This window comes from Prosopis cineraria, unplaced genomic scaffold (genome assembly GCF_029017545.1).
Source record: "Prosopis cineraria cultivar Desert tree isolate PC_DT_omini unplaced genomic scaffold, ASM2901754v1 PC784, whole genome shotgun sequence".
In the NCBI taxonomy this organism is placed as follows: Eukaryota; Viridiplantae; Streptophyta; class Magnoliopsida; order Fabales; family Fabaceae; genus Prosopis; species Prosopis cineraria.
Genome location: NW_026556109.1, coordinates 1 through 15089, shown reverse-complemented (window position 1 = coordinate 15089; position 15089 = coordinate 1). Strand labels below are relative to the sequence as shown.

General features: G+C 29.4%; 1 protein-coding gene across 3 annotated transcripts; it reads left to right on the top strand.

Annotated features, from left to right (window-relative positions):
- The first annotated feature begins 4685 nt into the window (after positions 1–4685).
- LOC129298352 (uncharacterized) lies at positions 4686–9882 on the top strand. Of its 3 annotated transcripts, none has more exons than XM_054936757.1 (9): positions 4688–4926; positions 5419–5788; positions 6145–6178; positions 6431–6631; positions 8083–8172; positions 8590–8655; positions 8737–8828; positions 8912–8959; positions 9448–9882. In XM_054936757.1, the coding sequence occupies exons 2-9, from the start codon at positions 5466–5468 to the stop codon at positions 9563–9565; spliced, it is 972 nt and encodes a 323-aa protein (XP_054792732.1). In that variant the 5' UTR covers positions 4688–4926; positions 5419–5465; the 3' UTR covers positions 9566–9882. The 3 variants fall into 3 exon arrangements, with proteins under 3 accessions (XP_054792733.1, XP_054792732.1, XP_054792731.1); XM_054936756.1 differs by having other exon boundaries at positions 5404–5788; XM_054936758.1 differs by lacking the exon at positions 8590–8655 and having other exon boundaries at positions 4686–4926; positions 5404–5788.
- The last annotated feature ends 5207 nt before the right edge of the window (positions 9883–15089 follow it).

The window sequence follows — 15089 nt, the reverse complement described above, 5'->3', positions numbered from 1 at the left end:
TTTATTTTGTAAATTATAAAAATTAAAATAATAAATCACAAGTTATCAAATACAGTTTTTATTTTTAAAAAATAAATATCAACTATAATTTTTATTTAAAAAATATAACTTCCTGACTTCTGACCGTGAACTTTTATCATATCAAATAACTAAATGTCAGAATCCATAAATAGTTAAACACTTTTAGAGGGAGGGAGGGGGGGGGGGGGAGAATGATAAATAATAAAGATAAATAATAATAATTAAGAAAAAATAATTTTTTAACTTTTTAACTTTTAACTCACTTATAACTCATTCCCTCAATTATAACTTGCTGCGATTCAGTCCCTCAGTTTTTAATTTACTTATAACTCGATCTTTATTTTTTAATTTTTTTAAAAAAATTTCTTATCAAATAAGAAGGATAAAAAAATACTCATATATTATTTTAAAATATCCTTTCCTTACTTATTGATGTGAGATATAAGCTAATTTAAAAAAAATTAATAAAAATTTAGGAATTAATTTATAAGTGATTCAAAAGTCTGAGTCATAAATAAATTATAATTGAAGGACCGAATTAAAAGTTAAAAAATTAAAAAATTAATTTTTCTTAATAATTAAATATAATGCAACGAAACCAATGGGGGAAGGTTCTGGTGAGTGGAGTCGTGGACTGGAAAGCGACCTGACCTTCCTTGTAGTAGAGTGGCGTCAAATACGCGTGCTGAATTATAAAATACGCTTGGGTTATTCATAATATTCAGAAAGACAAGCCACCAAATCAAAAGGGTGTGTATCTGTGGTGCTGCAAAAACTCACATAATGGTAATTTTTCTGTCAAAGCAGCATATAGGTTGGTGAACCAGCAGAATGAGAAATCTCAGAGTGATGTTCGGAGTAGTTTTTGGAAATGGACAATTCCTGAAAATATCAAATACTTTATGTGGCAGGTATCCCTGGACCCATTGCCAACAAATTTTCTCCTCAGTAAACATTTAGTAGAGTTACATCATACTTTCGGAAGGGCATTGGATGTGTTGATATAATGGCTAAACCGGCTCACAGATACGATCAAGAATTTATTTTGTCACCTACGGCACCTGCAGATTGCTTGAACCTCTATGTTGAGGAGCTTAACAGAGTTACTTTACAGTCTTTTGTTTTATTCTCTTTATTATAATGGATTAGCTTAATATTTAAGCGATCGCGTGCCGTTTCATTCCAAAAAATATGTAAATAACGAGTATACTTGTCGTTGAAGTCAAGGTTGGCTTTGGGCGGAATGACAAATCAGAAAAACAGACAAAGTAGGAGGGCATATAGGTACTTTCATCTTTACTATTCCTTCCCTTTGGATTTTGGAACGAAGACAAAATTAGGTGCACGTGCAGACACGCATTGTATTTTCCTTGAATTTTAAATAAAGTCCTCCTACTATAGTGACTTGATTAAAGACAAATTTATAGGATGATCAATCAGTAAGCATGAAGGCCACATGGCGACCACTAATTAACCTCTAATTAATAATCTGTCTTCTTGTACTTAAGTTATGATTCTCGGAGCTTAAACAAAAGCATTAAGTTTATTATAGGTATATTTGTTTAACATTTAAAAAAAAGTAATTTTTATATAGTATTTTATAAAAATATGTTTTATTAGTGTGTATGGAAAAATATTTCTTGAGAGAGGACAATCCCCTTAAATAAATCATCATTTAATTTCTTGAAGCATTAATCTCATGATTGTGAGTGATGGGAATACCTTGAATTAAAAAAAAAAAAAAACATTGTGGCTAATGTACAAAGGTCCACATGAGTTACACACGGTTTGTTTTATTATTATAAATAAATGGGTAGATGGAGTTGGATTCACTAAATAGTTTAACTAAAATTTACCTATTTAATGAGTATTTTATACAACATGATAATAATTATTTGTTTCGATCGAATAATTTTAAGAGATTTGTTATATGATATTCAAAAAGAATCAAATCTCAAATTTTTTAAAGGGATTGCATATGAAAAAAGTATTTTGATCGTGAGATTTATTTTGAATTTTTAAAGAAAAATGTATTTTAATAATTTTTAAAATTTGATAAAAATTAATGGTTATAATTAAAACATCCATTGAGTGGAGACTTGGAATAACAAATAGAGTTAGGACCTTGAGTCATGGATGCAAGATAATTTAATTAAAAGTTAATATATTTTTTAAAATAATTTAGTAATTAAAATACTAATTATCATGTGAATAAAATTATAATAATATAAATAGATTAGTCATCATTTTTATTTTTGAAAAATTATATTGAGTGGATTGATATGATCTTTTAAGTTTTTTATATAAATATGATTTTCTTATTTTATCTTGCTCGTTAAAATATTGTTAAAATATTATATATTTGATAAACTTTTAAACCTAAATATTTTTATGGGTGCAAAAATATTAAGAATAAAGGGTGTAAAATTATAAAGTTTACTTGCACCACTTATAACTTTTTCCCAAATGCAAAGTACATACTCCACAAGAACATGGGCATCATATTTTTGTCTGACATCTTAAGGATTTGGATGTTCGGACACGCACCAATTTTATAATTCTTTGTTAATCAGTATTTATGTTCTTATTTATAAGTTGTTTTATAAGAATAAAAAAGTAATCCTACATACAAATAATAAGATGGCTCATCATCTTCCTACTCCCTTTAATCAATAAGAGTGTAACTAAAAAGTTGAGATATTTTTTAACAAATAAAGTGACATACTTTATCCTCCCTCCACTCAGTATTATAAGATTTTTTTTCCTTCAAAATATCATATTATAAAATATAAAATATTTTAAGTCTTTCAAAATATAGGTGTAACTAATAAAGTTTTTTTAAAACTATTTTTAATTAAATGTGTAATTAATAAAAGTTTCTAATTGTGCCAAAGAGTAAATATGTAAAAAGTATATAATTTTAAAGATAATTAACTAATTAATTAAAAGTATAATTCAACTGAAGATACTTCATAATAAGATTGAAGAATGATAGTTAAGTATCAAAACACTGAATTAATATCAGTTAAATCCTTGATAAATTTTTTTTAAAATAAGTTAACATATAAATTTAAATTATTATAAATTCAGGAGTTTCAATTATAAATAAATATTTAAATATTAAATGTAATTTTTAGATTGTAGCAAAAAATTTTATTTATAATTATTTAAATTAATATTTATAATTTATTCTATAAAAAAATTTGCCAAAAACTTAACTGTTATTAATTGACTTCTTTAAAACTCAAATGTCATTCTTTCAATAATTTTTTAAAAATACGTAAAAAGTGTGTAGATAAATAAGATCGGAGTTGTACAATAGAGATAACAGAAGAGGCAAAAAAACTCATTGAGAGCCTACTTTGGTTAAGAATACCTCAAAACACCAGAGGAGGGAATAATAATAATAATAATTTTTTAAAAACACGTAAAAAATGTCTCAAATATTTTATAAATAAGATCGGAGTTGCATTACACAGATCACGTAACGGTAAAATAAAAGGAAGGAAAGGGCAAAAAGAAAAAGAGAGAAAGGAAAGGAAAGTGGCTAGCTGGGCTCTCCAATTGGAGCACGTCTCTCTCCGTTATGTACTCTGCTCCATACCCCGCCTGCCAATGCCATTCCCGCACGTAACTATCCGTTTTCAATTATAATAATAATAATAATAATAATTAATTAGTCAATTATAATTAATAAAAAGACCGTGACACCAATAAAATCTAAAAATTTGAAGCTGAATGTTTTCCCCCCATAAAGTAGACGTGGTGCTGTCGGTGTTTGTGATAAGTCTTACCTTATGAAATTAATTGTGATTGATAGACAGTCACGAACAATGACTGGTCATTGAACCAGTAGGCATTAGTTTATAGTTTATCATAATTTAAATCGAGATTTGAATCATGATTTAACATATTATAAATAAATAAATATATTTTAAATAACATGAACTTGAAATAAAAAGAAATAGTTATATATAATAAAAATAAATTTTTAGATTTCAAACAAAATAGTATAAAATCAAAAAGAAATATCTATCAATATTTATCATTTTAATTCAAAATATATACTTATTTCTTAATTTATAATTTATAACGTTAAAATATATACATATATACATATTCTATACATATTTTTAAAATTTTTGTTTATTTTTTCATTTATCAATGTTTATTAGTTACTAACATATAATAGTTTGTAAATATGAATTAAAATTAAAAAATAAAAAAAATTAGAGAACCAGTTCAATCAATTTTTTAAATGGTTTTGTCGATTTTAACCGGTTTGAGGCCAGTTCAACCGATTCTTCACAAGCTCTCAACTAAGGCAGTTTTTTACTCTAACCAAACCAAGTGGAAGCCGCCAAATCAGTGGTTCTTATATGTCATGTACAATGGTAGCCCATTTCATCTGAACACAAGAATCTTCTCACCTTCTCCCTTCAATCTGATTTATTGGATACCTTTTTAAAAATAATTTTTAATTTAAAATATAAAATATTTTATAATAATTAAATTATTTTTAAAATTTATTTTTTAATTAGCAGGAAGATATTTCATATAATTATGTTATTATTTAAATTCAAATATATATATATATATATATTTTATGATCATAAAAACACCTGATACGGTTAAAAGGGTTAACGACCACAAAAACCAAAGGGCGTATATAACAAGCCATGGCGTCTTCCACTCTTCGGTCTTTTCTTTTCCAATAAGCTCATGAATCTTCCTTGACCACCCACAAAAATATTGAATCTTTTCTCATCCCAGAGGCTCACAAATCCGAAGGCCAATCGAATTCGTCCCGGTCTTTGACCTTTCACGCTTCACTGTTCATCCTGGTACCGAGTGAAAGGAAGAAGCAAAGCATCTTGTTTTGGCCTGTGAATTTACCACGGAGCAGTAAGTGTTGTTTTTTTTCTAGTTTTCTCTGAGTCTCTGATGGTTAAGGATTTTGCTTTTATTTCATTTGTGATGTGGATGAGACAATCTGAGAAAGTGCATTCTCTTTCATGCATCTGTTTCACTATCCTGCGAAGAATTGGTTTTGGTCTCCACGGAATTCCGGCTTAGATTATGATATTTTGACTTTCCATTTCTCCTGTAATGATTGTTCTGAGGGACTGAATTGAGAATTTGAGTTCGTCTTTACTAAATTTCGTTTCTCTCCCATTTTGTTTTTGGACTACTACTTGTACCTTTTCTTTTGGCCAAATATCTTATAACTCTTTCTTCCTTTATCAATTTCATGTACTCAAATACCAAAATCAATTCGTATGTCTGTTTTCTTTCTTCCACATATCGTTCTTTCTTTGTCTACCCTATTTTCCCATCTGAGTATCACCTGCTAAATTGTTCCCCTTTGGTTTACCTGATCAGAACGCGTATTTGCAGAAGCAAGTGTCATATCTCGGCCTTAAAGTTATATTTGGCAGCCCACCATGATTCCAGATACTACTGATCTAAGTTACTGGTTGAACTGGAGGTTTTTGCTCTGTGCAATATTCATCTTAGCCTCCGTCGTACTTGGATTGTTTTTAATATGGAAGTACGAAGGATTGAAGAGATCAAGACGTCAGGGGAGAGAGAGTCAGCGGGAAGCAGCTGGTTTCTTATATAAGGATGAAGCATGGATGACATGTCTCAAAGGAATTCATCCTGCTTGGCTGCTGGCCTATAGACTAATTGCTTTTCTTGTGCTTTTGGGATTGCTCATTGCTGATGCCGTTTGCAATGGAGGTGGCATATTTTACTTCTATACTCAGTAAGCCTCACATTCATACACTGCAGTATAGTATAAAACAATTCATTGATAAGCTGGATCAAACAATTAAAGAGAATTTCTGTCCTTCCAAGATCCAGTTTTAAGGTTTCTCAGTACCATGCCAAGACATGGTTGATATCTATATAATGGAAAGCCTCAGTTAGAAATGGATGTGCTTCTTATCTCACCTTGGTATGAATCAGGAATGGATCAAGGAAGAGTTAAGGAAAAGAGAAGGATGGGTCTATGATTCATTTTTCAATAAAGTTCGAAACGCTGGTTTTATAACCAGCTCTCCTGAATCCTGATTATAATATGCTGACCGTGTAATTTTGTTTCTTTCTTGTGCTGAACAGGTGGACCTTTTCTTTGGTCGTTATTTACTTTGGGGTAACATCTAACATCTTTAACTCTTTTAGATATTAATTTTAGAAAATCACAGAATAAACTGCAAGAGGACATTTTAGGACTTTTTTCTTCCTTTTTATGGCGTTAGAAGGACCTAGATTGTAAGAAATGCAGCACAACTTACAGGTTCAGATCCTCCTGATAGAGAACAATAGAACTACCTGTCAAATTTCACGATTCATGTATCTTGTTCATACCCCTCCAAGTGACTTATGCTTTCAACTTCTCTTGCAGCTTGGATTATCTTTATCCATATATGGATATCACGTCAACAGAAATAAGTTTGGGGCTGTCATGCCAAGCAGCAATATGGCTTCAACACTTGGAGTTGGTGTAGATATGTCTAACCTGCTGAAGAATTCAAATGCTCTTCAGGAGCCTAATGCACGGGAAGCTGCTGGTGTATGGGTTTATATCTTTCAAATAATTTTTCAGGTAACATTTTTCATGATTTTATTGCTTTAGATATTTCACATGAAAATGTTTAATTTTAATTAATCCAATATCCCAGGTTATATTTTGATGCATTCAATATACAGGAGGGAATTCTTCTAGGGTAGTTAGAACTGACTATCAAATGTAATAGTTAACAACTACCCTTGCGAGATACATATATATATATATATACATAGGTGTCCTATTGGGAAGGAAGGGATTGATTGAATGGAGTTTTCTTGGTTCTGAAATTACCATGTTTGTTGACACTTTGTATCATACTTTATATTTGGAGGCAGCCTCTTGTAAGATGTGTCATGTTTTATACTTATTGAAAACCTGGGTCTCCAAATAACATAATTTCTATTTCTGGTTGACTTTCCAAGGTGCCTGAGACACCATTCAGTGTACACAATTAACCACAACAACACTACCTTATCACCCAAAAAAAAAAAAAAGAGGCAGCAACAGCATTAGCAGATATCTGTTCATTCTCTTGAATCTGGAATGAATATGAGAAACTTATCTTAAGGCATTTTGGGTTTCAAGCCTAAGTCTGTGAGAAAATTTTTACGAGGCAATGACTTGAGTATGCAACACTTGTTTTTTTTTTTTTTTGGGGTTCTTTTACACTGTTTTCTAAGCAAAATACTTGTTAAACCTCGAGAACACTATTGAGAAGGTCATCATTCCCGTTTCTGTGGTAATAATATTTGTTTCATGGAAAAAATTCTTCAGGCTTCAGCAATATGAAGTTCTTGTGATATTTATGTTGGAACAGTAATAATATTGTCCTTTCCAGGAATGCACTTGATTTCCCTGTTTGGAAAACTTTAGATGCAAAGTGCCAGAGCGCAATTCCATTACTAAAGATTAGTGTGTTTCAAATCGAGGATAGGCAATGAATGTATCGACAACCAACAGAAGTGTGCAAAATTATGTTCTGCAGTCTCTGTCAATGTCGTGTTCCTAAGATGTCTTCTTATGCGTCTTGCATGCTTCCTAACTATTTTACAAACTCAAAAAGTTAAACTGATATATTTTGTTATTTTTTTGGTTTTCATTGCACAACTAACTTCTTTTTTGAATGTCAAACAGTTAGGCATTTTAAGTCGAATCCAGTAAGCTATCTACTAATTTTTTCCTTGTTATTTTTTGTTTGCAATTTAGGGTCTGTTTGGTTCGAGGGAGGGAAGGAGGGGAGGGGAGGGGAGGTGAGGGGAGAGGAGGGGAAGGAGGGGAGGGGGAGGAGGGGGAGGGGAGGGGAAGCTCCCCCCCAATTTGGAGGGGAGGCTTTGGAGGAGGGAGGGAAATTTGTAAAAATTTCCCCTCCCCTCCTCCTAACCAAATGAGGGGAGGGAGGGGCTCCCCTCCTCCTAACCAAATGAGGGGAGGGAAGAGGAGCCCCTCCCCTCCCCTCCCCTCCCCCCGAACCAAACGGAGCCTTATAGATGTGCGCAGGAGCTGTAGTACTCACTGACTGTGTGTTCTGGCTCATTCTCTATCCATTTCTGAATGGGAAAGCAATCACACTGGATTTTGTAAGTACGATCAGTTCTGTTCGTGGCATATATTTTTCTCAGGATTTTATTTATTTTTATTTTTTTTGGGAGGGGGCAATTGTAAAGTTTTTGGCCATACTTTCCAGTGTTGCAGTTATGGGAAAATAAAGATAATTTCTGTCATTTTCATCAAAGTTGCTAGCGGTTTTGTTCATCACTTTGCTGAATCAACATAAATCATATTTTTTGTTCTTTGAACTATCTGATAAACAATAATTAACAATAATTACCACATTCAATACGTTAATCATGACTGAGAAATCTTGGAGATGGGGAAATGTGTTTGTACATGATGCTAACTTCACTCTTGAAGAGTAATGGAGTCCTTCATGCTACCCTTAGATTTTGTAAAGGGAATTTTTCATCTGAAAAGAATTTTGCACTATTAAATTGCAGTTGATTGTTTGCATGCACTCAGTTAATGCTGTTTTCCTTCTCGGTGACATGGCACTGAATTGCTTGGTGAGTTTGGCATCTCATGGTTTAAATTTCTTTCTCAATGATCAAGTTCTGATTCACCATTGTCTCTTGGTAACATATCAGAGATTTCCAATGTTTCGGTTCGGGTATTTTGTCTTGTGGACAAGTATGTTCGTAATTTTCCAATGGATCCTCCATTTTTGTGTTTCAATGTGGTAAAACTCAGTCTCTCTTCACTCTCCAACATAGCTTTCCAACAAAATTATGGTCTTAATAATTTTGCTAAACTTCTTTGCAGGTGGCCTTATCCTTTCCTTGACTTGTCATCCCCATCTGCTCCCTTATGGTATGTTGTTAATTCTGTTTCTGACCTTCATTCAAATGATTTTCTCCTCCTTGTGTGTGTGTGTGTGTGAGAGAGAGAGAGAGAGAGGGAGGGAGAGGGAGGGAGGGAGAGCATATGCTAAGAAACTAAAGAATGAATAGAGACAACAAGAGTTTCTAAAAATGGAGAAATTCTTAGGTAGACTCATTCAGCAAGATAAGGGAGATTATCTTGATGAATGAGTCTATATATTTGTTCATGATTGGCCTTGATCTACTTTTCTTTTATAGACCAGTCTCCTAGTCCCAGAATGGCTGGCAGATTGGCTTGTGATATTTGAATGTTACTAGACAAGATTATACAAGCAAGTGAAATCTTAAATATCATTTTCAGTAAATGTCTTGAAATGTGACCAACTTGAAAACAAAAGATGGGATCTTTCAAGCAAGAGAGAGCATGTTCAGATAATCTTTACTTATTGCTGTGTATTGCAAAACTTGGACTTTTAGGTACCTAGCAGTGGGTCTGATGCATATTCCATGCTATGGAGCATTTGCTTTGGTAGTGAAGCTGAAGCAGTTGTGGTTGTCAAGATCATTTCCCGGCTCCTCTCAGATTGTGAGATGAAATTAACGTATTGATTCCAGTGTTCGTTCTTGCAGAAGGATTCTGAACAACAATGATGGTTGTAAAAGCTGTTTTTGTGAAGCCCTAACATTCTCTCTCTTTAAGAAATACTAAGAGGCGTGTCTAGAGGAGCTTGCCATTATTTTATCTCTGTGGCCAATGTTGAGGGTAGAGATTCATGTTTGAATCTCTTACAATTTGTACTAAATTTGAGATGAGTCGTATTGTCGATAATTATCGTGAAAAATGAATTCCAGGCAGTTTCATTATTTAAAATTTAAAATGGACTGGAATGAAGTCTAGCAATTTTCATTGTGTCTTGTTGAATTATCATGTGAAAATAAAGAATTAGTGGGTGGATGACAGTTTCATATGAAAATTTAAGCATAAAAAATGATGATTTTATGTTGAAGGTGAAAATGAGAAAAGTTAGCTGTTTGCAAAGAGAGATTTTTGTTTTTCTTTTAGCACCAAGCTATAAATTTAGACAGATAGCATGAAGGATTAAACGGTAATTTGGATTTTAAATTATAGGTCCAGCCTGAACAATTAAATCTGGGATAATGTCACTCTGCTGTTAATTTCAAACTAGCATCCATCTTTCTCACTCTGGTGTCTCTTCTTCCACCAAGAAGTCTTCTTCCATCCACTTTGTCAGAATTTGCCCCATTCCCTTTCTCATTCCTCATCTGCTTTTGCTTGCTAGGGGTGCCTTTATCTGATCTGTTGCTCTAGTCTTCTTGCACGTGGATACCGAAGATCATAGACGAATTCACACTTCAGGTGCTTTTAGCTATTTCCAACTATTCTATCGAGTCTCTGAGCCTGTCTTGTTTTTCTCGATCTTGCATTTTCTTTCTCTCTTTTTATATAAGAACTCTTTCTGCTTTCTGCTTTCTTTTACGAAGTCTTTGTATCCCACGAATGTGGATGGCCCTTCCCAAATCCGCATCCAAGTGGGGAGAGAGGGAGGACGTTAGTTTGGTATTACCAGCATAGGCAAGATAACTTCAAATTTAATTATTTAAAATTTAAAATGTACTAAATACGAATTTAATATTTAAATTTCTATTTAACTCTAATATTAACGTAAAAAAAATTATTGATAACCAACTTGATTAGTTAAATAAAAGGGTAAAAAAAAATTGATCCCTAAACTATAGGTCTAGAAATATTTAAAAATTTAAACTTGTTTTTGTGTATTGTTTCCTTTCAACTTTTAGAAATAGTATAATGTATGATATGTCATTAACAACAGCTAATTTTAATCGTTGACTAGAAAGGGACTAAAAAATTACAGAATATTTTCCTGGTTTTCAGTTCTTTTTTGTAATTTTTTTGATCTTTTTTTATTATTTTCTAATCAATTAGCAGTTAAACTTAATTTTTATTAATAGTAAAGATTATATTTACTTTTTTTCAAAAGTTAAGACGAGAATTACTTAAAAAGTGAGTTTAGAATTGGAGACACCATGGGTCTTATAATTTAGGGGGCAAATTACCCCTGAATAAAACGATAACATATCTTTTTTCACTCCTTGACTTCTCAAATGAAATGATAAAAAGAAAAAAAATATTTTGAAAGTAAAAACCGCGTAAGGTTTGTTCTCTTTCTATTCTTGCGCCCTTCTCTATGTTATGTTAATTAAACATATTTTCTGTGAATTATATACCTCGGTTTAAAATAAACTGTAGTCCATCGCGTATTATAAATACTATAACTTCCCTCTCTCTCACACACGCATTTTAAATGATACTCCTTTCATAAAAAATATAAAATATTTTTAACTAAATTTTTTTAATAAAATAATTACTTATTTTTAAACTAATTTTATCTTTTCATATTTACTTCCTATTTACACCTAAAAAAATATAAAGTGATCTATTCAGTAGGGTATTTTTGAAAAAAAAATAATGATTATACCTCAAAAGACTAAAAATATCTAATATTTTTAATATTTAATTTCTTAAAAAATGTCTATTGATAAAGTATATACAAATATATAAACTATAATATGTAATTTTTTTAATAAAATATTTGATATTCAGTACTATTGAAATATATTTGAATATTGTTGAGTTTCACAAATCATAATACGGGGAATAACTTTCCTAATAATAATTTTGCAATCATGTAAGCTTGAAGTTGAGACTTACTAGTCCTTGTCTAATTATCAACATGAGGTAAGCCATACTATATAATAAAATAATAATAATTTATAAATTCTTATAGTTTCTCTCAATTTTAAATTATATTCTAATAATTTATTTTATTTTAATGAAGTCCTTATAGTTTAAATTGTTAGAATTTTTTTAATCCCTAAAAGGTTAAAATTCTTGAATTTTTTCCTTAAAAAATATTTAGAGCTTTTATATTTTTATTAAAAGATTATATAACTTAAGAATTAATTAGTTACATAATTTTTATAATTCAAAATTTTTATAATTAGTTATCTTTTCTACATTATTTTTATGCACATAGAATTTTTATAAAAAATTAATAAAAATATTTACTTTGTTAAAAAATAAAAATATTTTTAACTGAATTTCTCCCTAATAAATTAGTTAATTATTTTTAAATTAACATTATCTTTTATATTTACCCTTATTTCATAGGGTGCTTAACTTGAAAGTAAATATAAAGTGATTTATTTATTATGTGACTTTTAGAAAATATATATTAATTATATCTTAAAATAATAAAAATATTTTATATTTTTTAACATTTAATCTCTCAAAAAAATACTTTATATTTTTTAACAGAAAGAGTATAAATACTGTATTAAATTAAATTATCTTTTTTTCCTGTTTTGGCCAAAAATATTAATAAAAGAAAAAACATAACTTTAAATCTCTGTACTTTGTTCACGTCTTGCTATAAGTCCCTACATTTTTTTTATGTTCTAAGTCACTACACTTTTGTTTTTCATTGTTCTTAGTTCCTCTATTTTTTTTGATATTTTAAATTTCTCTAAGGTTCATACACTTGTTTATTTAAGGACTTAGAACAGTGAAAAATAAAAGTATAGAAATTTAGAATACCCAAAAAATAGAGGGACCTATAACAAAATATGAGTAAAGTGCAAGAGTTCAAAGTTATGTTTTTTTCTTAATAAAATTTTGGGGTTTTGTAGATACAACCTATATTATAGGATTAAATCAAACAAACAACCTAATATTTATTATGTGATACATCATGACTATTTTATTATATTTGTCAATGACACACTATTATATATTAATAATAAATTTCTTGTAAATTTTTAATTTTTAAATGATAAAGCCTTTCAATATGAACTGGCCACATTCTGAAATTTTAAAAAATTTGGTCCATATTTTTTAGGTATAAGATTTTTTTTTAGCTTGTGAGCCAATTTATCCTAAATTTTTTTATAAATTTTAAAAGTGTTTTTATTTTGAGAAATTTAATCATTCAATAATAATTTTAACTTTTAAAGATTAACATATATAATGGATCAACTTTTAAGGATTAACATATAAGGATTAGCTTTGAAATGATTTCCAACAATCTATATTAAATTTGTATTGCCCAAGTGATGAAAATATTTGTTACAAATAATTATATAACTTTAGAATTAATTAGTTACATAAATTTTTAACTCAAAATTTATATAATTAAGTATGTCTACTAAATAATTTTTATACATATAAAATTTTTACAAAAAATTAATAAAAATATAAGCATTGTATTGAATTAAATTCTCTTTTTTGGCCAAAAATATTAAATCAAAATTTTTGGGTCAAATTAAATCAAATTTTCTATAAATTTTAAAGGTATTTTATTTTGAGAATTTTAATCGTTCAAAAAATAATTTTAGTTTTTAGAATTAACGTATATAACGAATCAAACTACAAGCATTTAATTAAAATAAAATAAACTACAAAAACTTAAGTCAAAATTGAAATCAATATAAGGACCTGAGGTTTCTTTCCCTATATAATATAAATAAATTCTTATTATTTATTACTTTATTTCCCCTGTTTATAATATATTCAATATGTGAACATGTAATTTTGTATAACTTTCTAAGCACCCATATGTTTATTTATGACCCGAATAATTCATGTAACAATATAAATAAATAAATAATAAATGGATGCAAAGTGGCATGGATAGGAATACAATTACAAACACATTATACATACATACTTCACACATATACATACATGATGCATATATCATTCAAATAGAAAGATGCACAAATGGCAATAATCCTGCATGTAAGATCACGTCGGAGAAATTAAGTACCCGTGGGATGGCATTCCTTTGAATATGGCTGCACACTTCAGGCGTGACAAATGCGCAATATTCTTAGTAGATTTTTCTTTCCTTCTCATAAAAAATAATAAAATTTTCTTATGTGATGCATGAAATAAAAAATAATTTTAGAACCAACTAGCGCGTTGAATTTGGTAAAAGGGATTAATCTCTCCTAGATTAATATTTAAATTCTTGTTGAGAAGTGCATATTTAGTACCTAATTGTATTTTGAATAGAATTATTTCTAATAAAAAGATATATGTCCATAATAAAATTAAGAAAAAAAAATAGTACGGTCTTGAGCAGTTATAATGTATGACATATATATAATGATATGGGTAATAAGAATTTTAATCCCTCAAAATTTATTTTAATTATCAATTTAATTTAAGTTTAATTTTATAAATCAAGTCATTGAAATTTTATAAGCATATATAATTAGTCCTTATGATTTTAAAGTGTCACCACGAGGACTAATGGTCATGAAACTTTAAATACTTGATTGATAAAGACTATACTTTAAGAATTAAATTGATAACTTAAACCCAAGTACTTGAAAATGGACTGAATATTGAGCCAATACAAATAGTAATTAAGGGTTAGCAATGCAACAAGAGTTCAACTCAAAGTCAGGTCAGTCATAATATATTTTAATTTAAATATGTAAAAATATTCAAATAAAAATTTTATTTTCAAATAATGAAAAATCCATCCATAAAATCTTATATGTGTCTTAGAAAAAAATAAAATACAGCAACATTGAAAATATGAATTAAAGGATTTAGATTTAATTTATTATCCAATATTTAGAAGAGAAAAAAAAAAGAAAAATAAAAAAAAAGTAAACTAAGTCGATTGGGTTGAAGTCAGGTTTCATAGCTTCCCCAGTTCAACTTATCAATTAGACTTGTCGGGTGACTGATTATCGGGTTATCAACCCAATCCGATTTTTGTATCATGACTTATACAAACAAATTGATGGACCAAAAATTTCTATATGTAAGGAAGATATAGAAGATTCGAGGCTCTTATCTAATAGTCTAATTTACTTTCTCTAATCCAAAATATAAACATTTTTTTTAACTTATTACGGTTCAAAATATGAGCAATCTAATATATATAAAAAAGTTTTTTCCATTTTATCCTATGTATTTATTGACCCAAATGGCTAGATTTTTGTGTACAGTTATTCTTACTCATCATAAAGTGCATTAATAATTAAAACTAAAGGTATAAAGAAAA